Consider the following 27308-nt stretch of genomic DNA (forward strand, 5'->3'; position numbering starts at 1 on the left):
AAGATGCAATTACCGGAAAATTTGATTGACAGTTGACCTTTGATATATGATTGGCCAAATATAGGTGTTCAGGCTGACATATAACTAACTGGTCTGCATAAGATAATGAAAAAAAAACCCACAGATTTTAAGACAGGATTTTTTTTTTGTAGAAATTTTCTACCTTTTGGGACAATGTCGTCTGATAAAGAGAGCATTTATATGCATATTTAAGCCAGAAGGATTTGAAATTTAAATATGACTTCCCTACGCCTTTAAGGATCAAGCAGTCAAACAAAGTGTTGTCCCTTTGAATAGACAAATGATCTGTTATGTATTTTCTCAGTACTTCTTACTTCAGACCATCACATAAAATCCACACAAAAAAATTGAAGTCTGTGGCTTTAACAAGAGAAAAAGATAAGAGATTAGATTTTATTGTGGCTCACATTTTTGGCTCAGCAGCTGTGGAGATTCCACTGTTGAACTGCAGGTAGCACCAGGAGAGCAAGCTGCCCTGCAGCACCAAGAACAAGGACAGCGGCACTGTCCCGTTGGCTCCAGTCCTCCTATCCACCATCAGAACCTCAAACTGATAGATGGGCAGAAAGTTTGATGGGAAAAGTTTGATTCAAGGCTCCAGCAGATTGAGAACAGAAAAAAAATAAAAAGAGTGAAAGATCACCTCTCAGAGGCAACAAGCAGCAGCGTCTCCATGACTAACAGTATGGGCCTGATGTCAAAGTCTGAAGGAGCTCCTTTGGGGGGCAGCAGCAGAAGGCCGCTGGGATCCTTGTTACTGGGAGAAGAAAAAAAACATCTGTTACTGGTCTGTTGCCACAGATGTGGAAAGAAAATAGACATTAGTGTTTTTAGACATTTACCTGAAATAATTACAAAGAGATTCAAATGTCACCTTCACAGACTCCGGCTGATCGTCCTCACTTATATTTTTCTACAATACAGCAGATTAGAATTAGTAAACCTGAAGTCAGAGGTAAGAAGTTAATTGTGCAGATCAGCAACATCCTAAAAATACATAAAAGCGGTCGCAAATATTTATGATATTTTTGTAGTCACGTTTTAATAGACATTTTGCTTTTTACAAACTTTAAAGCTTTAGTGTTTTTTCTCAGATTCAAAATTAAATGATCTTTAAGTCACACCTAGAGGAGTTCTTTCAGAAATACATCAAGAATCTATTAACAAGACTGCAATCCGAACAACCTAGGTAATTTCCTGTGCAATGACCTCAAATTTAAATATTTGTATTTTGGAGCCATTATTTCTGCTTTGTGACAACATGCTGCAAAACAAAAAAAAATGCATCACTGCTAACATGAAAAATAACTTGTGATCTTGTTCAGGTTATTTTTGTTAGGTGATCCATTTTCCAAAAGCAAAGGCAGCTTCACCAGACCTTTTTGAAGTGGTTCCTTTTCTGCTTTCCAAAAAATAAGTTAAAAACAAACCACTGGACTTTTTTTCCCCTTCCTGCATAGCTTGACACAAAACCAGAATGTTATAGCCTCGTTGTACATGCTTCCCTCACAGCGACTGAACATCTTTCCTCTATCATTTGCATAAGTCATTGAATGGTTTAGTCAAGGGCAATCTCCGGAAAATCCCTTAACAATGAAACTATCTTGGCACCCTTTTCCTTTAAGTTAAGAAATAGCAACACAGGATTTAACTCTATATAAAACAATAGTGGTTTTATTTGTAACCAATTCTCTCCTGTCCCCACCACCGCAGGTTTGTTTGGTTTGATCTTTGTTCCTCATTCTTCAAAACTATGAGTGAATAAAAAATGTTGCCTTCAGGTACACCTTGTAGACGTCAGTAGCATTTATTTATTTATTTATTTTAAAACCTACATTAGATGAAAGGTTTTAAGAAAGGGTTTGAGTGCAAAACATTTCTTTGCATGTACTATATAAAAAAGTTTATAGTTTTATCATTTAGGAAACATCAAATGAATTAGTCTGCATTTTCCTACAAAAAAAATTACCTAATTACTATGGAGTGTGGTGAGTGCCACAATACAATAAATCAATAATGTATCAAGTGAAAATTTAAATGTATCACAAATTTATTAAAAACAGAATACATTGCAGCATTGCTGGACTTCCTGGGTTGGTCCCTCCTGGGCGCCTTTGCTTTGGGGGTCCTTTGGGCATCTGGGGTTTTGGTCCCCCGGTGCTCGCCTTGGCGCTCTGGGGGTGGGCGGGTCTTTGGCTCTTCACAACCACTATTGAGCATTTTTCCTTTGGATAAACTTTACATGCACAAGTGCACTCTCACAAACAACTACAGGTGCTTGGTTCACTTCCATACAGAAAGCTCATATTCTTATCTTCTCCTACCACAGTATACATGTCAGATTAAATAATACTACGTATACTTCTGTGATAGTATCAAGGTGCTACTTTATGGTATCTCCTATACTATATCCGTTGGTTATGCCGTTCTTTTTACATCTCTCCTTGCAGGTGATGAAGCAGACTGAAGACGTTTTATCATTGTCTCTTCTTTCTTACATATTTTCTCTTTTTTTCTGTTATTCCTTTCCTGTTCTACCTACATTGCAGTGTCCATATAATCTGTAATACTCCCTGCATAATCACAATAAAGCTATTTATATGCATAAATCAACCGGAAAACTATGGTGATAGCCGTACTGCTCCACTTGTGAAAGGGAAATCTGTTGGGCCGTTTCTTGGCATCCAGACAATTATTAGAAAGGACACTGTAAAAAAAATAATAAATAAATAAAAAATAGAATACAGTATTTCTAATAAATGTATGGTTATTTATATGGGCCTCAATTTAATGTTTTAATTTGAATCTTAAAAGTGAGAATTTTTAAAGAATATTTCACATTAAAATAGAAAAGGTAAATTTATTTAGTTGTGATATTCCCAACATTCCATGAATCGCTCATGGCTTTAATGCCAGCTCGCCTGTAGGTGTCGCTGCAGGATCCCTTTTACATCGATAGGGCGTGTGTGCATGCTGTGTTGTAGCCGGGGTTGGGCTGAACTGCCAGCTGAGGGACTGTCGTGAACAGTCGCAGTGTTGGCTCAAGTCGTCTGCGCTCAGTATTAGCTGGGCTGAGAAGTGAGTCTGAGAGATTTCTGCCTTGGAATAAGTCTGCGAAAGAATCACAAAGAGACTGAGGAAGCAACAAATCTGGATGAAAACACGCGCAGACCAGAACGCCAAATGGAACAAAAAAGGACTTCTTCTTCTCTTCCGTGTATCAGTGTATTCAACTAACTAGCAGCTAAAAGCTAGCTAACCTATATAGCTCTCTTAAAGAGCTTTAAATAGCCCTTTGTTTTTGTTTTAAAAAGCACGATTAAATGGACCTCGGGCTTTTGGAGTTTACTTCCAACGTTACAACAGGATGCGTCTTAAGAGTTCATTACTAACAACAGCCAAATAGGTAGTTTAGAGTGGTTATTAGTCGGCTAGTTACTAGTTAAAGTTAGCTCTTCGTGTCGGTGCTTGTTCAGCTGTCTCTCGAATGAAGTGATTTTTTTAAGCAGCTAAAACAAAGCAAGCTTTAGTTGTAACACTTTTATGGCATACCTCTAACGTTTTTGCTCTTCATGATGGACTCTCTCTGAATGAAGTGGATTCGTTTTATTGTTTACAGCTGAAGACATATTTTTTTTATATATATACTTTTGATTGAATCTCCTGACTTTTCGTCGCCATGGCAGCTGTAGTCAGCTACTCTCCACCTTGGTGGGTAAATGTGCTGCACAGACTTCCCCACTTCAACCTAAAGTTTCAGCAAACAAGCAGTGATTTCCAACCAGAAGACTGGACATATCAGCAGGTAGCATCCCTCTTCACACACATGTAAACAATGTTGTGACATCTAATTTTTAGCTATAAAATAAAGGATTTTTTTTTCTATGTATAACTTTCCAATCAGGTCTGGAACCTGGAATTAAAGATTGATGGTTTATTGTGACAGGCTTCCACCTGTTTGCTCTATTTACCTTGTGATCCATGTCACCATCTGTGTGAACCTCTACTATCAAGGCCTTAACCTTTTTCAGACACAAGCCGGTTTGCTCTGTTTTGTGTGCAATGGAGTGCCTAAAAAACATTTTGCTGAATAGTGCATTGAGTTTACAATGTGATGTCTTCAGTTCAGTTTATTTATATAGCTGATTCACAACACATGTCATCTCAAGGCACTTTACAGTTCACCAGATCATACAGTCAAATTGATTAAAAGTTTTCTATCTAAGTAAAACCAGTTTATTGCATCGTTTTTCACCCTAGATTTGGAAGGATAAAATCTGGAATAGGGAATAGAGAAAAGGAACACATGGCCGTTTTAACCAGTGGCAATGATCTAAGAAGAGTCTACTCAGCTTGTTAGTCAGCTAAGATTTAGGGAAGGGAGAGATGGATTTGTTCACAAGTTCAAAGCAAATCATACTAATCGCGATGATGTGTTAAGCAGAAGTTTAGTATTTCTTAAATTCTTTGGAAGCAGCTGCTTTTGCTGATTTAAGTGAATTGTTTCCAGGAAGTCCTAAAGTTTCCATTTGTCTCAGTCCAAAGACAAATGCCTTTTTAATTGGAGATATTTGGAAACAATTTTGGTTTAAATAGAAATCTTATGTATCCAAGTTATGTTTCACTTTTTTTTTAAAGATCCCTTCTTTTGGTTTGTGATTGTGTTTTTTTTGTTGTTCTGTTCTCTCTTTATGGATTCTGGGCCATTTTCTTGGGTCAGTTGAGCATGGGTAGGTGTGATTCAGAAAATGGAGAAGCAACTCATGATTCCTGAGAAATGGGAAGATATTTCCCAGACATGCGTCTGTGGGTTTATGGAGATGTGTTTCATCTTGTAAGGGTATGTGGGTTGGAAAATAAAGTTCCACTACAGGCTTGCTGTGGTTTATTTTCTTACTTCATCCTCCTTCAGTTCATGTGGGCGTCTAATGTTTGCTGCCAGCTCTTGTTCGTTTCCTTCCGGATTTAATGGACAAAGTGATTCAGTTCTTTTATTTTTGTAGCAGATCGGCTCTCTGGCAGGTTATTGGATGAATGATAGGTTAGTTTGCATCATGGCATGAACAGACAGGAACGGGACACGAGGATGTCCTTGTAGACTGTTCATTTAGCCACTATATGTTAATTATCTGTCATCATATTTATTTATCATGACAAGTGTGTAAAATATGCCACCACAGGCTCATCCTACCAGCTGCTATTGTCCAACCTCCTTGATGACATCCTGGTAATTATTGTTGATGCAGCTCTTCCCCCACAGGCTTAAGAGGAGGTTTCAACTCGTCCAGATGGCCGAGCTGTCACCGTTGCTTACTATGCAAATGCATCTTAATGATGCAACTTTATGTGACTTCTGTGTGTCAGAGATGCACCCAAATCATGTGCATTTGTTCAGTCGTTTTCTGCTCCTCACTGAGCTCCACAGAGCAAGAGCCAAGAAGTGTGTGTCACAGTAGATAAATGGAGCGATGTCACCGCTCTTTGTAGGCTCTGCTTCTTTATTTTCCTTAAAGCTAGAATAAAATTGCTTCTAGAAACGAATGATCATTTGAGTGATGTTTTATTTAGAGTGAGTCATTGAAGGGATAAAAATGGAGCAGGGTAGAGGAACGCTACCTTTTGGAAATCTGCCTCAGATATTTATCCTCAGGAGTCTGTAGGGAACACAGAAACCTTCTGCCTGACCTACATACTGTATGAAGGGTTTGCATTGGCTGAGAGGTTGAACTATCACTGTACATCACTCCACTGTAAGCGTGGAAATACTCAGAGTCCTTTGAGTACTGGAGCTGTTCGTTAAAACCATGTTCTTGTTCTGTTTTGGTTGTTTGTTTTATTCATTTTACATTGGCCTTCAATGTTTTTTTTTTCCCAGGACATTCTGTCATCATTTCACATTTGATGTGTGATTAAGTGTTAGCTTTCTAGCTAAAATGAACAGAACAGCCTGTGGATTTTTCACCCCACACCCCCACAATTATTCCCAGTTTAGATGACTAAAATCGGAAAAAGGCATATCACATCAGATCTGTGTGATTCAAACATTGTTACTCTGCGTTTTGAAGGGAGCCAGCTCTGTCAAATCCTTATAAAGTGTGAGATAAAGCAGTAGTGAGATCAAACAAGCTGAATATAGACTTTAGAACAAACCAATGCAGCGGTTTATGTGGATTTAAAGAGGTTGTGTAAGAGTTTGAAATTGCCTTGTTCCATTCTATGGAAAATAGTTCAAAAGTTTAGGAAATGCAGAATAACTGCTGAGGTCTCTAATGAGTTTTTTTCTGAAAGAATACTGCAAGCTGCTTAAGTCCTAAAATGTAATCACAGGACCTACAGCAGGCTCTTGTTCTGTTGACATATATGCTCACATTCCTAAAACTGAAAAGACTCTACACAGGTTTAGCTTTAATGGAAGGTGTGCATAGAGGGAAACCTGATGCTCTTAGAACAAATGGGACTAAAATGCGATTATTTTTACACTTAAGCAGAACTTGACATCTACTATCAAATATAGAAGCGTTGCTGTTTAGGTATTGCTTCCTTCAGCAGGACCAGACAAGCTGAAAATCATAGCATCCATCCCAGTTCCCCTGTGTTTAAGCAGGTGTCTATGAGACCGTCTCTTTATTAATAAACCAGAGGCAGAACTCGACTGTGCAACATGTCGTCAACCCCCCCAAAAAAATAACAGATGGTAAAGTCATCAAGGACTGGGATAAAACTTAGAAATGGAAAGTCCTGGAGTGGCAGAGACCAAAATAAGGCTTAAATCTTGATCCCAGTAAGAGGCTGTTTGTTTACTGAAAACAGGTTGTTTACTTCTGACAGAGCTCTGAGTTGAGGAGTGAAGAAAGCTTTTAAACAGATGTCAGACAGTGCACGGTAAAAGAATTACAGTTGGCTGAACTTGATGTTAAAGAAACAACCTTCAGCAGATCTTTAAGTTTTGGACATTAACTTAATCATTTAAGTTTTGCTTATAAGTTTACCAACCATTGAATTCTTTCGTACTGCAATTTGGGTTTTTTCTTCCAACGTGTGTGAAAGTAGTGGTCCCTTAGAAAAGGCAACAATTAAACTGAAAATCTTCTTACTTAAAAATCCTACTTTTTAATTTTTTAACAACTGAATGGGGAAATTTGTAATCAACATGTTAGGGGAAGTGGCGGCCTAGTGGTTAGGGCATAGGGCGTTGATTCCTGAGATTGGGAGTTTGATCCCCACTCCCCCAGACTGCCACTCTGGGTCCCTGAGCAAGACCCTTAACCCTGGGTGCCGCACAATGGCAGCCTACTGCTCCCCAAGGGGAGGGGTTAAATGTAGAGATAAATTTCTCCAATGTGAGATCAATAATGTTCAATTTATTATTTATTATTATTATTTATTTACCTAACACCTACTACTTTTATTAACGGTAACAGTCTACTGTAAGTGAGAACCCTTTGACCCCTATGGTTAACGCTCTCCTCGCTAACCTTTAGGCCAATCCATGGCAGTTGCAATTCCTGATTAGTGGTAATTTACCAGAGGTTAACTTTAAACTCAAATAACAATTAATTAAGGTTTTATCTTGGTTGTACAGAGCATACAATGTTATTTAAAAATGGCAGAATCTCTTAGCAACAATTTGTGCTGTTAAAATTGAACATTAATTCTCTAAAAGAAAACTTGAGAATTAGGTTTCCTCTAATTTTTACAAGAAAAATATGAAAACTAGCTAAACTTTTAACTTTTTTAAAATAACTAACAGCTTTAAGAGATATATACTTGCAATTTACTTGATAAAGGGAAAGATTACAACTACCTTGGTTTTCTGAGATGACTTAAATTATTGCTCCTATATTCAACACAAGGTTTTTCAAGTTTTAAATCATTTTTCTGTCGGGGAAAACAAAGGTTTAGTTGTTTTATTTTACAGTGTATATGTGCTAAGAATTTAATTAAAGGCAGCTTTTAGGGGTAAAACACTCCCAGTGTTTTCCTCAGGTATACATTTTTATTTTGTTTAAAGAAAGTAAAGAAAAAACTATTGTAATGTGACTGTAACTTATGTTAAACATCGTCAGATTTATTTTTTTGACTCAAAAACAAGTTCTTATGACTCTGCCCCTCTGTTCTTCAGTCCATCTTGTTGGTGGGGGGTGTGGCGCTTGCCTGTCTGGCTCTGGACCTCATTTTTCTGCTCATCTACTCCATTTGCCTCTGCTGCCGGCGGAGTAAAAACGCCGATCAGCCCAACGCCGACTGCTGCTGCACAGCCTGGTGCGTCATCATTGCCACCCTTGTGTGCAGGTGAGTGGAAACGCACAACTATTCTGGTGACGATTTAGGCAAGGATTCAAGCTGCCAGTATAATTGGCTTTCTTTATTGCATTACAAGAGGTTGTATGGATATCATTTGTGTGCAGTAAACTTGCTTTATATATGACTACCTTCATATTTTCTGCTTTAGCAGTATTTATATGTCATGTAGAGAGGTGTGAAAATTTCCCATCTGGTCGTGTTTTCTGTCCTTGAACACGGCGTTGGTTTCCTGTTTTGCTCCTCCTGTTGATGGGCCTCCAGAGAGCATCACAGTTGATTCAGAGCAGCACAAAGAGCTCAGGGAACCGATGAGAACAAGAACTGCATCACAATCGCTACATCCCTGCGCACGTTTACCCACGCACAAATGTTTCGGCCAAAGTAGGAAGGAAAAAAAAGGAAGTTGAAGAGATCTGTTTAGTTTGTGCTTGAAATGATTGTTTTGATTTTTGCTCTTTTTTTCAAATAAAGAAATGTTTCCTCTAGGTTTATATAACAGTAGGTCATTTACTTAGTTTTTTTGCTGTTTTTTTGTTCCGGCAAAATGTGGGAGAAAACTTTTATGCTTTGCAAAACTATTTGTATCAGTTGCTGTTTTCTCCAGTGGGTGGAAAGTAGTATTTATGTTTTAGACTTGCATATACTTAGTTTTTTTTTTTTTTTTCGTATGCACAGTTGATACAAAACGAAATTTTATTGCATACAGATTGAGATTACAGTGTAATTAGATTGCAGGTGGAGTAAGATAAACATTGCAGCAGTGGTCAGAATGTACACAATGTAGGAGAAAAAAGAAAACGGTTTAAATAATGGTGCAAACAGGCAATAATACGAAAAAGTTCAATGCGGTGCAAGATGCATTGAGAAAATTTAGTTGTCTTATTTAAAAGGATTATAAAAGTTCAGGGTGGTGGTGGTGCAAAATAATTTTTTGGAGGTTTTCTGCAACCATCCCCTCCAAAACCTTTCTTCCTTCCACCCAAAATGAGACCATTGACCCAGGCCTTTGGTGCGGCTTATAAACTAAGTGAGAAAGAAAATCAAAGAGGGGTAACGGGGATTTCTAGAAAGCACAGTTACAACTAATACCCTTTTCTCTTTTCTTCTAAAAGTGTTACTCACCCCATGTGTAAACATAACCCCACCATCAGACAGATTTTGAAAAAAAGCCACTAAGATGAGCAGTGGGGGTATGATTAGGTAAAGTGAAAGTGGCAGCTGGCTTAGCCTAGCGGCCTAACCTGGTGTAGTTTAGCATGGAGAGTAGAGATACACCAATACATCGACCGGGCGATATTACTGACTGATAATGGCACATTTAATATTTTGCCCATATGTGATAATGTTTAATGATTCATTAGTTTATTCAGCAGCCATGCTTTAAGATCAAGTGAAGCACAGGCTTTGCCGCTCCCTTCATCTGCTATTTATTAGTGTTTTCTATTATTGGTTAAATGTTTTATTTTTGGTGAAATTCAGACCTGTGTGAAATTAGCTGTAATTCTGTTTTACCATGTAAATGGAAGAAGAAAGGAAGCAATATCGGCTTTTAGAATCAGCCTAAAAACATCCACAACATTTCGGCGTTAAGTTGGAATGATGTCAAAAAAATCGGTATTGGCCTTAAAAAAGAAAACTCTTTCAGTCGATCTCTGGTGAATATTGAGCAGAGTGGTGCTGGTACCAATGCCACTGGCTGATCTTTTTCACTCTCCTCATCACATTGAGGGTGGTGAGGAGGATTGAGGGTTGGTGGATCCCATTGGACCAAAGTTTTATCAGTTTTGGGTGCTTGCTTCAAGGCATTGACTTAGCGATGCCAACAACCGGAGCTGCAGAGTCAGTGGAGGAAAGGATGACTCGTTACAATCGCCTGTATCTGAGTGAGTTGTGTTTAAACCCAAACAGGGCTATAATAATAAAAGTTTGGGCCGACACGTACCGTTGAAACCCAAAGGAAAGCTGAACCGCAGTAATTATTGCCAAACACTTAAAGCAGAACTGAGAAAGACAACTATTGCAGATCTAAAAATCTCACATAAAATTAAAAAACAAACTTGCTTAAAAATGGCAGTCCAACAATCCAATATTTTGGGGTGAGTTTCACCTTAAGAAGTGTTCCAATCCATTTAAAATGTTAACATCCTGCATGAACAACCTGGGTGTTTTGGGAAGACCAGCAAACATTAGTACATAAGTAAAGGAAAACGGAGCCATATTCTTGCAATTTTAGGGGTTAAAACCCAAAGTTTGACATTCATTTTATTCAACCTCCTTTACTCTGTTGCTTTTAAGTAAAATCCAATCTGAATCTGTTTTCAGAAACTCCCTAGAGTCATAGCATAATCGAAATGTAGAAAATGTGAAGCATGCATGTTTTTTAATGAGGGTGTTTATTAATCTAACTCAAAATTAAGCCACCAACAAATGTGTCTAAACTAAATGGGTCCTTTTCTGTTCCTGTACCTTCAGAAATTGTTGCCCCTGTAGCTGCCTGAGCTCTTTGAGGCCTGTCAGCCTATCAGAGCTAATCTGCTGCCTCAGTGCTGCCTTTGTCGGCTGCAGCGTGGGGTTCTGGGCCATTGCTGGTCCATTCCTCTGTGTTTCCATGGTTCTCTATAGGGTCTTTCTGCTAAGGCTGAAAGGAGTCCGTTGACAGGGGCCCGAATCGACGGGGTTAAAACGGAGTTCACACGCCTCCCGCCCTGCCAGGCTGTCCCCCGCTCCTGGGTTCCTCTTAGTCTCCTCTCTGTGTCTCCGTTCTTTTACCCAATCCCTCCTCCTCACTAGCCTGTCTTCTCTTTTCCTTTTTGTTTCCCGTCAGTGCTGGCATAGCTGTCGGTTTCTATGGGAATGGTGAGACTTGTGATGGAGTGAACCGGCTGACGTATTCCCTCCGCCACGCCAATCGCACAATCACTGGAGTTCAAAAGCTGGTGAGACCGCAAACACAGTCATATGGATGTGTCCAATAATTCAACACTCTTCTACTCGGAGTCTCCCTTGTTTCATTACAACGTTGCAGTAAAGCTTCCCTGAATAATGGCCTGCATGCCCATGTGTTTACTCTAGGTGTATGATAGTACATCGTCGTTGAACCAGACGGTGGACAACAGTCTGCAGCAGCTTGAGATCCAGTATGCTCAGCATGCAGACTACCTCTCTATCATCCAAAAGCTGCAGGGCCAGCTGGATGAGCTGGTTAGACAGATGGTCGAGATTCCTTTCTGGGACAACAACCTCATTTCCCTGGACGATTTGTCCATCACCATTGAGCTTTATGACTGGTACAGGTAAGACTGATATGGTGCATTTCAACTATCAGCAGAAGGAAGAAAAATATCTTTTTATTATTGGACTCCATGTGCAGACACAATGAAACTCTAAAGCCCAGCCCTGCAGAGATTTCATTCTCATCTCATTGTTCCACTGTTGTTGAGAGCTTTGGTGATACGGCGCCGAGTGGCTGTACTCTAAAAAAGACATTATGCGGAGCGCAGATCATAAGAAATGACTTCAACACATCATTAGGCAGCATTAAGTTTGCATTGAGCTTAAAGGGTTTCTAAGAAAGAATGACTCTAATGGAAATCTGGCCAGACTCCCGTAAACATGATGCCAAAAGTATGCAAGCTACTCCACACATTGTTTTTAATAAAGCATAAAGGGTTTCTTTATAAATAGCAAGATTTAGGTGGGTTATGTAAGAGTTCCAGCTGAGAGTTCAACAATTCCCTTTTCTTCCCCAACAGATTGTGTGTGGGATTGTTTCATTTACACGTATTAGCCCTAAAACAAGTCAACTCATTCCTCTCTTATCACTGGGGCACTATTTTAACCGCAGTACAATTTAAGTGTATCTAGATAACTGAGAATGATTGCAGTTAGTATTAGTGCTCAGAGGGGATACGTCTTTTAGCTTTAACAACTGAAAGAGGGTTGTTTATGCTCCCTAAACCAAACCCATAGGATCTACTAGCTGTGTGGCATTTAGATGTTTACTTCTTTAGGGTTTTTGGTACATCAATAACTCCAGATAATTAGGTTAGTAACTCTATGTGCTTCTAAAGAAACTGTGGAGATTAGCTTCCCTGTCCAAGTGTGGCTCTCTAATTAATTCAGTTAAAGCTGATTACTCCTACAGACTCATCGAACATGAGTATAAATGCCAGTTAAGGAATTTATCCTAATGCGTTCAAAAGCCACATATTGGTAAGAGACCGGTCCTTTATGTGAATTGATTTAGCTCCTGTCTTAATATTCCCCAAAAAGATTCATATGATGTTTTTTTTTTATAGACTGGTATAATTCTAACTGAAAACATAAATAATTCTTATTGAGAATTGGCTTTTTATGCTGCAATGATTTGAAGTTTGTCTCAGCAGTAAAATAATAAAATGGGTTTTGTGGTTTTTATTTATTTCTCCACAGGTGGCTGGGCTACATCACACTGCTGCTCTTCGACATCCTGATCTGCCTTCTCGTCCTGTTTGGCCTCATTCGCAACTCAAAGGGAATCCTTATCGCGTGAGTGCCGTCACTTGATCGCCATTCCCCGTCATGATTGAACACGTTCACAAGATGCCATAAAACTCTTAGTTGGAGGAGGAATTGTCTGCCTCCTTCTGATAAATTATTCCTCACTGTCAAGGATTTCCTTTAAAATAGAAAAACTTACTTAGCTCAGCAGTCATTTTAGTCAATTATTCCATTTAACATTCTGGATTAATTAACGTAAATTTTTTATTTTTTTTCTTTACATCAAGTTTAAATCCAGACATCTTTTTTTTTATTTGCACCATTAAGCACAGAGGGCAGAAATCAGCTGATATCTAAACATCAAAATCCCCAATTTTTTCAATCTAAAAAGGAAACTTATTGACACACAGGAAACCCTACTAATTATTTTGGATCTAAATCGAAATCTAGCAGTAAATCTTATTGGTTGAAAATGATTTGCAATATTTTTAAGTTAATATTTCCACAAATGCAACAGAATTGTGTTATTTACCTCAATAATGTCCATGTAAAAAAACATTTTAGAATGATCTTTTAATTGCAGCTTTTATGTTGGAATAGCCCTGAGTCTGTTCAGTAATTAGACCAACTTTATTATGTCAAGCCTCTCTTTTTGTGAGTGTACCTCTCATTACCATAGTTCATGGTCTAATGCTGCTGGTGAAGCACACTCCTGACCTCCTCTTGTTTCCCACAGGGTGTGCTTGTTCGGCGTAGTGGCTCTTATAATCAGCTGGATCTCCCTGGGGCTGGAATTAGCTGTCTCTGCAGTAAGTGTCTGCAGGGTATGATCTTGTTTACCTGGTGGATCTGCTCTGTTTAACACTGTTTTTTCTGTTAGCGCTCCGTTAGAGTCTAATGTTAAACCCGTATATTTTAGGTAACTCTGTAATATACAGTATATGCTTTTAAAGTCAGAATAAATGCATGTTACACCAATGCTGTGTTGTTTTTTTATGCAAATATTTTTGTTTTGGGTTTTGTTGCTATGAACACCTGTGTTCATGTTTTGGGTCACTTAGCTTTCTCCAGAAATCTTGTAGACTTAATAACAGTGATTAAGAGCTGCAATGCAAGCTGTTATTAGCGCTCTAGGCTTAATTTTGGAAGGAGTAGATGTAAGATTCTTTGTGGAAAATATTAATGGCTGAAATGCAGAGCAGATCCACATGAGTCCAGATGTTTGCCTCATTTCCCTAGTTTTAAAGTTTTGTTTTTTTTCTTTCTCTTTCCTCCTCTCCAGCTAATTCAGTTTATATTCCTCCTTACAATAAGTGTTACTGAGGTTGATTGTTTGCTAATTTTAGCTCTTTTTCTTATTTTCTTTTAGAGCTCAAGTGATTTCTGCTTTGCTCCTGATACATATGTTACCACAGTGGTGGATCAGTATGGGGTCATCGATAAAGGTAGGATGCTTTCCTGTTACTTTCAAAAAACACAGGATGCAGTCATATGTTAAAGCGAGTAAAGCGGCCCATTAAATGCTAAGTTATGAATTCCTCTGATCTCCTCTCATCTCAATGCTGTGATTGTTGTGTGACAGTAAGACAGAAAAGCTCCTAAAAATATCTGCCACATCTGCAGTAAGGTCAGTAGGGCAGTGGGCCGTCTAAATTAACACAAAGGCCTCTCTAACACATCGCAGCGTAGCCATTTCCCCAAACCGTTTCATGACAGGACGCATGTCACAGGATAGCAAAACCAGCCTGGGGCTTTCTTGTGTTTGTGTATGAAGGAGATAAGAGCAGGGAAGCAGAGGATCAAAGACGGCATGTTTCCCTTGGCGACAGAAATGCTGCTTTAAACTACAGCTTCCATTGAGAAGCCTGTTTAATGTCACTTCTCGGCATCGGCTCGTCTAAATGAGCCTCTTCCTGCTCTCTCCTGAAACAAAATAGCAGCTGAATGCAAGCAAACAGAAATGCTCTGTATTCACTGATCTGGATTTAAAAAAAGTTCACTGCCTAAAGGGTGATGCAGTTAATAAAGCATGATTGATTTCAATGCCATTTTTACTGTACTCGTCATCAGAGAGAAATCTCTTCTAGGTTCAATTGCAGTTTCTTGACTAGATCTTTCAGCATATTTGAATTTTCCAATGTTTTGAATGAATTTAGCCAAACAAAACAGTAAGCAAAGTGGTGCAGAATTTTTCTCTACATTCTTCTTTTATACTCTTTAAACGTTTGGATATTTTTCCATTGCCTTTGTCAGTTTTAATCAAAAACACTTCTCTGCAGTACGATTCCTTTGCTTCGGTGTTAGACTAGTTTCTACATATATTTAAACATTTTAGTTCTGGAGTGCTTGCCTTACTGCTGCTACAGCTGTTTAATAAACTGTTTTGGGCACCCTTCCAGTGTTCTTTATGTATAAAATGGCATACCTTGCAAACAAATTCACTAGTAAAGTGTAATATGTGTTGATAAACTAAGGCAGACACAAGAGTCAGTATTTCAGTAGGGAGAGACGATATAACAGGTTTTTCATTGGATCCGAGCTGCTTGTCATCGACATGGATAAATATGATGTAAATCACACAAACGAACACTTCCAGTTTAGAAACACTACCATTGAACTTGTGTGCGTTTATGAAAAGTCACTACAGTTGTGGTTACGGTTTGCGTTACTGCTTTATGAATATTTGAGAACTAATCAGATGGAAAAACTAACAGTTTCTCCTGTTTGACAAGTTTGGCATGAAACATGTAGGCACCCTTATATTATGGTGTAATCAAGCTGTACGGGTTAGGAAAGACTAACAATGGAGATGAGTTTTCCCACTTTGTTCATAAAATCTGGTTAAAGAAGAAGAAAAATGTTCTTTACCTACCTATTAACAGACATATCAATATTTAACTGATGGGGAAAACACATCAATCATCAAAGCACAGCCTAATGTAGCTGGAAATACAAGCAAAACAAAGAGCAGAAGTTATCTATAAACAAAGAAGCAATGTTTGCATTGTTTTTGTTTCCCTTTTTTTATGAGAGAAATTTGAATTTTAGCAAAAGGACCCCCAACAGTTCTTTATATTACAAAAAGAAGAAGCTGCAGCCATTGAATGGTAAAGCATGTTTATTGATGTATTAATAAACCATTATCAATAAAATGAATGCCATGTAAATATAGATTTTTAACAGTGTCTCTTCTGTGATTATTACCAAGTAAATTGCCCAGTTAGTGGAGGTTTGTAAAGCCAAGATTTTGTTTAATTCACAGCAAACACCCACAAAAACATTGTTTTAAGACAGTATATTCAATTCATTTCAGTTTATTTCATACAGTCAAATTGATTCAAAGTTTTCTATACAAGGAAAACCAGTTGATTGCATTGAGTCATTGACTCAAATGCAATCCCTGACACTAAGCATGCTTGTGGCGACAGTGGAGAGGAAAAACCCCCTTTTAACAGGAAGAAACCTCCAGCAGAACCAGGCTCAGTGTGCGCGGCCATCTGCTGATGCTGACTGGGGTTCAAGGAGACAGAAACAGAGATACAAAAAGCAACTGTAAAAGGCGGTCCCATCCAGGAAACACACAGCCAGGCAGACGAGCTCTGAGCCAACTATCATGTCAGAGGAGGAAGAGAGCACATCCAGCCAGTCACAATTCTCTCCAGGATGGAGTCACAGCCAAACAGGAACAGATGAGGCAAAGCTACTATGAGAAAAAGCAGAGAGAGCAGAACGTTAGAAATTGAACTAACAGATTCTGCAGATTGGGAGAATAGAGAGAGAATGAAGCAGAATGATGAAATGGGGGTCCCTATGTCCTCCAGAAGTCTAAACCTATAGCAGCATAATTATAGCGATAGCTCAGGATATTGCCCCCAGCTCTGACTTAGCATCAGCTGGACTCTTGGTAATTTTTCAGCTCAAAGATGGGTCACAACAAAAACATTTTGGCTGTGTCCGAACGTCCGCCCTCACCCCTTGATCCCACAATCACTGTATAGAGCCGGAACTATAGAGTGGACTTTATAGTAAACTCAGTTCCCATTCGGACAGATGATCACTACATTTTGCTCCCCTATAGTCACAATTCCACCTCTCAGCATGGTGTCTGTGCCATCTTTATTTGCCGCCACTGTCAGGTAGCGACAGCCATAGCTGACAGCGGGACGCTGTGACAACAAATCCCCTGATGCTTCACGAGTAGGACTCTCCTCGCAAAGCATGCTGGGATATATCTTCTCGTCTATTGACCGTGGATGATCACTACTTTTCAAGGTGCATGGAAATTTTGAGTTTGCTTTTGCATCCACTAGACGTTCAGAAACTCATCTAAAATGGCGTAACCACTATATGGTGGTCAGGGCCGACGTTTGGACACAGCCAAGATGTTTTTGTTGTGACCCATCTGTGAGCTGAAAATTTACCAAAAGTCCAGCTCATTCTAAGTCAGAGCTGGGGTTAATATTTTACTGTCTTAAAACACTGTTTTCATTGGTCATTAACAGTCATTAAATTTTTATTATNGTTTTTGAACGAAGGCTACATTTGTTTCACAGGATTACGTTCAGGGCATGACTGGACTGTGCTATGATGGTCTGGAAGGCCTCATCTACCTCCTGTTCTTCTCCTTCGTGACGGCCCTCATGTTCACCTCCATCGTCTGCAGCGTGCCTCACACCTGGAGAGGGAAACGGTAAGATGTCCTCCATCTTCGTGAAGAGCAATAGCTCCACGAATGTAGCCGTGCAAAAGCTTTCATGCCAAGTTTATGTTCTGAACGGTATATAGGGTGATGCATAATTCAAACCTTTTAACTATTTATGTTTTTAAAGGAAACATTTTTTACTGTACTCAAAATGATCTGAGAACAAAAATCCATCAAGCCCAGGAGGTTCCATCTGCTCTCACAGCTGGCTTACCCCGCCTAATTGGGACACGTTGCCCAAAATCTATCAGTTACCAACAGATCCAAACTATTTTCAGAAGCAGAACTTTTAACATCATTCTCATTTCTTTCTAATGTCAGCAGCAGGATAATGACTCCAGAGTTGCTACTTGGAAAGTAGTTTTAGCTTCCCCACATAATTAGCTTATTGCTCTTTATCATGTATTGTAGAGGGGGTGGGCATGTTTATCAGATTTATCTCAGCTGGTGTTTCCTGACAAGAAGCAAATTATTTCTCTTTACCAGACTGTTGTTTCCAGTGTTCCCTGCTAAGCTTGTTCGGCAGTGCAGTCATAATGACACATGCCAGCTAATTATTTCCCCCCATCTGGAATAGTAGAGAGTTATGACCAGGATTTACTCTCTGCAAGCAAGAAAAACAGTTGTGAAGCTTTTTAGACATAGATATGCTGTTGGGTATCTCTTGCCCACATGCATGTGGGAACAATTTCAGAGGAGAGCGTACAAACTGATTCTATGAGGTCATAACTGAGGTAAGGTGGGAATTAAACGGAAGTGGGCATGACCTCTAGAGGGAGACATTCACCATGTTGTTATTTTGGTAAACGTTTGGATGCTTCATTTGCTCAAATTAGCTATTTGTTTGTTTGTTGAAGAAATCCTTTCTTCATGTAAAATGTTTGCTGCTACAAAGTGTTTTTTTTTATTTTCAGTTGAAAATGAATAAATGTCCTTGTTTTTTTTTCCCACAATCTTGTGTCTTAATTGATTAAACTAGACGATTTGTTGTTTTCTTCAGCCTAAAAAGGATAAAAATCATAGAAAATGAAAGGAACAATGTGACAGTGTGGCAAGTTTATGCTCATTATCATTGAGGTAGATCAGAGGCGCCTCCTGGTGGTTGTTTTAAAAAACTTTTATGTGCAGGAACGACGACGACAGTGAAGATGAGTCTCTGAGCCCCGGGGGGAGGCAGAACCCTGACGGCCTGTACCGGGTCCACATGCCCAGCCTGTACAGCTGTGGCAGCAGCTATGGGAGCGAGACGTCCATTCCTGCCACGGCCCACACTGTCAGCAACGCGCCCGTCACAGAATACATGTAAGATGTTTACTTCACAAGAAGAGACCGAGTGAAAGCAGAAGTGGTAGAAAATATGTATGCATGTCATGTTCTCGACTCCGCTCCTTAAGGTTTTGGGTTTTTTCTAATTCCTGTTGTCGAGAAGAAGTTTATAGGACCCTGGAGAGAATCTTTCTCTCCCAAAGTCTACAGATGCAGCTGTTTCTCTCCAGCTGTGTTGGTTGTGAAACCCAAAGCTCTGTGAAGCTCTGTGCTAATGAAACTGGGGGAGGGGTTCATCACTTTCTGGCTGGATGGCAGCAAAGTTTGGTCTATGTACTTTAAAACTCACATCAGCAAATATAAGGTGGCTCTCAGAAGTTCACACACCTGATGTTTGGTGATGTAATATTGTGGGAATTAATAAAAAAATATATATATATATATATATATATATATATATATATATATGAGAGTCATGGGTACTTGTTACAGGCATTCAAATAATTTCTAAGAGCATTAGAAAGCATTAAATTAGAATTACTCATTCCTGTATTAACTCTGTAAAAAGACTAACTTTATTTTGTAAGCCTTGGCATTGTGCATTCCTTTGCATTGGAGCCATTTATTCTTTTCACTAGATTGCTCTATGCTCCATTATAGATGTGTTAATGTGCTGCAAACCGCTTGTTTCATCATCAGCAGAGCCGTTTCCAAGCTAAAACTCTTGTAGTAGAGAATATCTCATCTTTCAATACAGTGGGGAACTAAACTCTTCCAAATAGTAATGCTTGTGAGCTGGACCTCCAGAGACATGCGCCTGTTTTGTTCTTTCCTGTTTCGGAACGCTCCACTGGTGTTGAAAGAGACGGAGAACAAATCTGCTGACTCAGCAGTGAGTTTAAATGTCACTAACGCTGTGTGTCAGTCCGGTGGCGGTGCTGTACTCACAGCTTGGATCCGCGCACACGGCTTTGCTGCAGAACCTCTGAGTCGTACAGAAAGGGTTTCTCATCAAGGAAATAGGCGCTGATCACAAGTGAAAGTCTTAACCTCGAATAATTATAATCCTCTTTGGTTTAATTTGCGCTCAAAGCAGAACCCAGGCTCAGTCTTGTAACACAGCAATAAGAACATGGATGATGTAAGAGGTTTTGGGGGTTGTTTGCAGTTAGAATGATTACACCTGCCCCCCCACCCCCCTCCCTTTCTGTGTTCGTGCTCTATATTGGTTTCAAAGTTTTCAGGGTTTATTTTAGGTTCTGCAGGTTTATTAATCGTTTGGACGATTCCTCAGAGTGTAGGATTGCTTGAGTCATCGTTATGTTCTGCAAGCTGCAACATGTCAGAAGGAATTAAAGATGCACAACTAGATAGAACACAATGGAAGAGGCTGTCTGTCTGTCGGGAAAACTAGAGACGCAAATCGGAACTGAGCTCTTTTCTCTGGTGAAAAAATATTAACCTTTCAGATACGTCCCAAGGTAAATGTTCAGCCCTCAACCAACATATGGAAATCCAATGGAAGTGGGAATGCATTTATTGAAATAAATACAACATATTTTAATCCAGTGACCAATAATTAGGAAGTGAACTGATGATGGTTTGCTTATTTTTTAGGGTAAATCTGTTCTTTCCTGATCTGTTTTTGCCTTTTTGTCTCTCTTCCTCCTCGTCGGCTCTCAGACATCCTCCAGTACTACCTTAGTTGCGGTTCGGAGCAAACCAACCCCTTCCAGCAGGTTTGTTGGAATTGCATTTTACATATATAACCTTCTTTTTTCTGAAATATTCACTCCAAGTGTTTACAGCTTAAATCTAATGGATAAAATCTAACAGGCTCTCTTTGATTGCTCCAAAACGGCGATTCCTCCTTTCCCTCGCTGCTGTGCAATATTCTCCTTTTCTCAGGGAGTTAAACTGATGCACAGCAGCATGAGTCACCTGTTGGCATTGAGTTTATGCAAATTACATTCATTAGACATTTGATCATTTGCACACAGGTACAATCGGTAAAGATCTTCAACAAACTTTGATTAATTTATACCATTTTTCTTTAGTTATAGTTTATAAGATCCAAAAGAAAAATAACAAGCATGATTTATTGGAACATTTTATTGGTCTTCATTCAGTGTTGGATTGTAATCTGATACTCAGATCTGTAGGTTGAAATGTCTTGTTCAGGGCAGCATCCACATGTGAAGGAGGTCAACCTGGAATCAAACCCAAAATCTCAAAATCACTACATACACTCTTCAGAATATAAATTTAACATAAAAGCCTCGGAGAGCTTGATGTAGAGTTTCCATGGCGTGCCTCGCCAGCCGTGAGGCCAGCCGCTGGCAGTCGAGCTAAACCTGATGGCTGTTTACAAATGAGAAGAGAAGGTGGTAGAGGAGACTTTCCCGTCAAGCTGTTTTTACTAAAATTGTTTTCATTGTTTTGTTTTTTTACAGACAAAAGATTAGGAACAATTGTCTTTCTTGAAGCATGAAAAATTATCTTATATGTAACTAAAAAAACATTCAAGAAGTTTGATTTTTTTAAAGGAACTATAAAACAAAGAGGTGACTGAAGACTTTGCCACGTGTCTTTAGAATATCTCTGTTGGCTCTACCTTTTATATTTTCAGTAAACATTAATAAATGAAAACCTTGAGTGCTTATGTGAAGGCCCTCTATTGTTGGTACCACTGAGTGTTCATATATAGAGTATAGATGCCTTTCAGCTTTTATCTATAAAATCTTTTTTATAACCAAAACAAAAAACAGCTACAGGTTCCATGTGATCATTTTAAGCACTGATAAAACATTTAACTGCACTGTTAATAATTTTTTCCTTTTTTTTTCCTTCTTTTTTTAGAGGCTTTCTGGAAGCCATAAAGCATTAGTAGAGATGCAAGACGATGTGTCAGAGCTGCTTCGCTCTGCCACCAGAGAATACAAACAGACAAAGGTATGAAAGGCTGAAACTGCTGAATATCTCAGTGAACTGGAGCGAACTGCACCTGTTTAACAAAAAGATTAGCTGACGGACCACCTGGAAGCTGCATTCTGTTAAGGCTTTCTCTGGTCAACAGTGCTATCCTCCATCAGGGGTTTTTAGGACATGATGGAGGCATACAGGAGAACAGAGATCAGGAAAAGAGGAAGGCATGTTTCTCTCCTTCACATATAGACACAGTCTTAAGCTGCAGTTGTACTATATTATATAACTGATGTATTTTTAGTTAAAGATAAAATGTTGACTGGTGGAAAATTGGAGGCTGCCTGTCAAAATGATTACAAGTTAAAATCTGCTTCCCTGTTCTTTGCTGTATATTAATTAAAGGCTGGTTCCTGATCAGTTTATTTTTGAATAAATAATCAATAAATGAATCACTTCCAATTGAGAATTGCTGCTTCGCTGCTCCTTATCCTCAGTGTTTGAACTTTAAGTGAGCTCGAACAGAATTACTCAGATTTTTTTTCTTGTCTCTGAGCATTTCTCCTCTTGTTGGTCTTTCAGCTGTTCAGCTGTGTTTTCCTTCACTTCTCTCCAGGAAAGTCTGGAGGAGATTCAGGGGATTCTAAACACCACAGAGATCAGCCTTCATCAGCTCACAGCACTGGTGGACTGCCGCAGCCTGCACATGGTGAGCAGAGACTATAGACCATAAACCGAGACCCACATATGGGTTTTTTTTTTCCATTTACTTTCCTGTATGGAAGCATGCCCTTACGGAAGAGGATTAGGGCCACTGAAAAAAAAAAGTTAACTAATTTTTACATTTTATTTCAGTTCAATATGGGAAGAAAGTCAGAATTCTGACTTTATTCTCAGAATTCTGACAGCTAACAAACATGTTAGCATCAAGCCATAGCCATGTCTGTTTTAGAGACTAGCTCTCNTGTTTAATGTCTGTGTTTTTATAAATAGGGCTCAGAACGCCAACTTCCAGAATTCTCGCTGTGAAAACACGCCTCTGATTGGACGCGAGTCTCCTCCTCCTTCTGTAAGTTGTTACTTTTTTCTAATCCTTTAAAAATACCAAATTACAAAGTGTAAAACTGTTCGCCAACTTTTGGATAATATAATTCCCTCTCAATATTTTTGTTAAGTAGCAGCGACTGTGTAGTAAACTTTATGCAGGTGTGTGTGTTTTACCCATCCGTCCCTTTGGAATCACTTTCATCAATCTAACACCAGCCATGCTGTTTGTCTGATTGAACTCCATCAAACAAACATCTAAGGCCTGATGATTCAGTCCGGAGTTAGGATCACTTCTCCTCCCTCCAAGTAAAGAGCTTTTAAAGCCTCAGAGTTGATATTAACATCCAACGTGGATTATTTCGCCCTGACAAAGTCCCGATCCTCCACTAGTAATCCTGCTCTCCCTCCTGTCTGTCCGTCTGCTTGGACCTCCACACTGCTTTGTGCATCTTCTCTGTACTCTCTTCTTGTCGTTCTTTCTCTGCGAACCCATACAGTTGTATTTGACTGCCGCGGACAGTAACAGCGGTCACTGCTGGCAGTTAAAGCCCTCGGAGAGTTCAAGATCATTTTGGTAACTTCATCTGCATTACTAACAGGTACTAAACATGACCGCCTCCCCGAACCTGCTGGCTTGTTCCCCCTCTGTATAACCTCCTAAAGTCCTGGCTTTGCTAATCCCTCCCCTCCCTATAGCCTCCCAGTGGTGGGGGGGTGCAGAGAAACTCCTCCTCCATGTACTGCACCCTCTGCCCTACTGTCTGATCTGATGTCTGTATCCTGTCAGCCTGGGCTGCATGTTTTCCTCCCCCTTCAACCAACATGACCATGTGAGGCTGTAGCTCTTCCCTGAGTCTCTGTAACTCATGAATCAGACGCATCAAATTATAAATCCGTTAATATTATATTGTTGGCTTGGATTTTCTTTGTTTTTACCTTAGTTTAGTGAAGAACCTTATAAGCTGTTCATATCAGTATCTGTTTTTGTCATCAATAAGAAATCAAATCAAAACAATAATTATGATAATTTAAAAAAAATCATACAAAAATGGCTGCTTACATTTTGAATTCTTTACATTTTATAGAATTTAAGCATTTAAATTATTTTGTGGTTTTAGTGCAGCAAACTGTCATAAAATAATTTCACCCATCTCTATAGATTCTTAATTAAGCCTCAATATTTTAAAATCCAGTCTAATTGCACCCTGCTGATTGACTTCAAGGGTTAATCAGAGCTATGTTGCAGACCAGAAATGCAAAAATAATTTCAAAGAAATAAAGGAATATTGATGTATGTTTTTCAGTTATGGAAAATTTTAATTCATGTGTTCCACAAAAATCATTATCATTGATCTAACTTATTGAATATATATATATATATATATTCAATCATTTATTGTTTACATCATAAGTAGTTGTATTTTACCTTTTGTTTAATTTACTTTAAATTATGTATTTACCTATTTTTTTCCTCTAATTGTGACACTTTTGGTCCTCAGTTTTAATGAGGCTTTGCAAAGTTCTATTTATCACAAGGGTTAGTGATAGAGATGCACCCAACCAGTTTTATCCAGCCCAATACCGATACCTGGGCTGATCATATCACCCGATATCTGATCCCAATCTGATTCAACTGCTGAAGGAACGAACCATATATCTCACTATGTAAGGGAAAGGCTTTAGCTTTACATAAACATGGTTAAAAAAGGTAACAAATTACATATAATTTTACTTTGTTATTTAATAACAAAAAAGCACCAAAAAGAGAGAAATAACAGTTTTATCTAGAGTGGCCTTGATCTCTGCTATCCGATCATAATAGTCACTTTGAAAACCGATCCCCGATATCTGGATCCATCCGATCCAATCCGTTCAATGCGTCTTTATTTAGCGAAGTAAAAAAAGGGTCCAAATTATTATTTTTAATCACATTTTAATGTGAATAACCTATGTAACGTTGTTGTTTGGAGAGAAAATTAATTATTTATTCATAAATTTATCAACAACACTAATGAAAATGTTGTATCCAGTAAATATGAAGAGCTGTGATTTACAGAGACTCGGTTTGTTGGCAGACTGCTGAGTGTGATAGAGAGCGATGCAGAAATGGTAGAATCCAACTTAATTTTCTAATTAGAATCAAATTGATTGACTGGTTGAAGGTTTGGTTTTTCTGCGTTCGTTACTTTATGCTGCGGCAATAAAAGATTTATTAAAAATCTGTTCAAATGTCAATAGACATGCATTCATTTAACTTTGTGTTCAAAGCATAAAGCTTGTCCTGTTCTCATCCTATACTAGGTAATACATTAACAATGTATTCGGTCAATATTCATGATAACATTTTTTCTCAAAATAACTGGTTCTGGTGTTTGATATCATTCAGATGAATCTAAAAATGGTAATGGAATAAAAAGCACCACAAAAGAAAATCAAAATGCATCTAAAATGGCCGTCCCAAAGGAGTGCAATGCAGCCCTGTCATGCATGGACCCATTCCAACTTTACACACACTTCAGGCTCTGCACACAACAGGAAGGACAATTAAAACTACAGCAGGGTTATTTCATACTGTCTGTTTTAAATTTGATGTCCCTGTAGACTTTAGCTCTTTCTTAAAGATGATCCGTGTAGGATTTTCTCTGACCTCCTCGTATTCGTGTGTATTTTTCATTCTTTATCTTTCCAATGAAAATGAATGGATTTATTTGTTCATTCATTGGAGCCTCAAAACGTATAAAAGTAGTGTCTTTGATTGCTGTTGAATGAGAAAATCCAACTTTTTTTTTGTAACCAAACGGAGTTTCATTTTACCGTTTTGGTGTCAAACGCAGTAATCATAAAGCTTTAAGTTTACAAACTTTTCTGTCCCGTTTCTCTTTACAGTACACCTCCAGCATGCGAGCCAAGTACCTGGCCAACAGTCGACCCGATCCCAACAACCCTCCAGCACGTTGAACCCCTCCGGTTTCCACCGAACATCTCTGAAGCTTCTCCTCCATCCATTCTCTCCTCATCTGACCCCCTTTCTTCTTTATTTCAACCAAATGTTTTTCCCATCTCAGCTGAAGCGGAACCAGAGGACATGAATCAGAAGCACAGACACTACTAATCCAACTTCCACACTCCTTTGTTTAGCTTTGCGTGGATCGCTAAAGGCGCTGGGACTGATGCAATGGACGGTTTGAACTAATGAGGACATAGTTGACATCGAACATGGTCTCTTAAGTACTGTAACATTATCTTGTCTTTACTCTGGAGGAAATGCCGGCATCTGTAGATAAGATCTTTCACTCATTCAGCTTCGATTCACCTGCTTCAATAGTGAGGTTAGCTTGTTAGGACTCAGCTCTTTTCTGGTTTGACTCGTACTGTACCTGTGGGATTTCCACCGCACACTAACACACTTGGCTTATATAATGGCACTCTGTCTTAAATCTGTTGTCTGGGACCAGTTTTTCTGTGGTGTTGCATGTTTAACCAGTCTTTTTTTCCACTTATTTTTTTTAAACTTATTTTATTTAGCCTTTTTCTTAAATATTGCAATGAGCCCAACTTCCACAGCAGTTTTTGTTCACCTGTGAAATTCTAGACCTGGCAAATGGTTTAATTTGGTTGAATAAAATTAACACGTTGAAAGTTTACTTTTTCTAGGCAAATAACTGTGAAAAAGACGAGTGCGCAGACGCTTTAAAGTTTTAAGTTCCCTGTGTCTTCTGAACTACTTGTAATGTGGTTCTTTATTAAAAGAACTCCAGATGTTTCACTCATAAAAAAGCAGTGGAGATCACCCCAGTGGGAGTTTTAAGTTGAATAAAAAAATGTCTTTTTCTTAAGAAATGTCTGGAGAAATTGAATGCATTTGCAATGCAGTGCCTCAAATGTGTTTTAGCATTTAAATAGAGCTAAGAGAAGGTGGTGGCTGCTGTGAAATGATTGGTTTAACTTCTACTTACTGTATTTAAAAAACAAACAAAACACTCTTTTAGGAAATTCCTCCATTACAGCATGGTGAGCGTTTTGCCGTGGATGAGATGTTTGTGCTGCTTCTGCTTGCTTCTGAATATGTGATCAGTGTAAGAAGTGATGGTGAGACTGTGCCAACAAGTTAAGCACAAACCTTTTACACATCTTAAAATCCACCGACAGCTCCTGGGTGGCTAAGAAACAAGAAAATGAGCCAATTTATTATTTTTTTCTTCTTTTTTTAAAACAATTTATGCTTTGTTTGATAATTCACTGATGCAGTCTGGACTTTCTGATCTTTTTTTGGAGTTGTAGTTTTGACCTTTTGTAATGTACAGATAAAGAACATTTAAAACTCTGAAATTTTTTTGAATCTTTCCTTTAAAAAAAAATTGTCTGAAAAGTTAAGGCATTTATTGTGTCTTTTAAGTGAAAACATAACTTTCTGTAAATATTACTAGACTGTCCCTCTTTCTTTTATGTACTACAATCACTGTAGATCTGTTTTTTTATACATAATTTTGTAACGTGTACATGTAAAAGCTGTGGCCATGTTGAAGCTTGAATGCTGTGTTTTGAAATTAAAGGAACTTTGAATTGC

At 38.6% G+C, this 27308-nt stretch overlaps 1 protein-coding gene across 1 annotated transcript; it reads left to right on the forward strand.

Moving 5' to 3' along the window:
- Positions 1-3021: 3021 nt before the first annotated feature.
- ttyh3 (tweety family member 3) lies at positions 3022-27308 on the forward strand. The gene is made up of 12 exons (XM_015374703.1): positions 3022-3826; positions 8144-8313; positions 11150-11261; positions 11398-11618; positions 12757-12852; positions 13541-13613; positions 14174-14249; positions 16883-16935; positions 17358-17494; positions 18635-18808; positions 22688-22763; positions 25628-27308. Exons 1-12 carry the CDS (start codon positions 3701-3703, stop codon positions 25697-25699), a joined length of 1386 nt encoding a protein of 461 aa, XP_015230189.1. The 5' UTR covers positions 3022-3700; the 3' UTR covers positions 25700-27308.

This window comes from Cyprinodon variegatus, unplaced genomic scaffold, assembly GCF_000732505.1.
Source record: "Cyprinodon variegatus isolate N-32 unplaced genomic scaffold, C_variegatus-1.0 Scaffold108, whole genome shotgun sequence".
Lineage (NCBI taxonomy): Eukaryota > Metazoa > Chordata > Actinopteri > Cyprinodontiformes > Cyprinodontidae > Cyprinodon > Cyprinodon variegatus.

Bases quoted from the DNA above. Each gene is read 5' to 3' on its own strand.
- ttyh3 (XM_015374703.1), top strand. From the start codon at position 3,701: ATGGCAGCTGTAGTCAGCTACTCTCCACCTTGGTGGGTAAATGTGCTG. The intron at 12,853-13,540 runs GTGAGTGCCGTC...TGTTTCCCACAG, and splicing joins TCAAAGGGAATCCTTATCGC to GGTGTGCTTGTTCGGCGTAG. The intron at 22,764-25,627 runs GTAAGTTGTTAC...TTCTCTTTACAG, and splicing joins GCGAGTCTCCTCCTCCTTCT to TACACCTCCAGCATGCGAGC.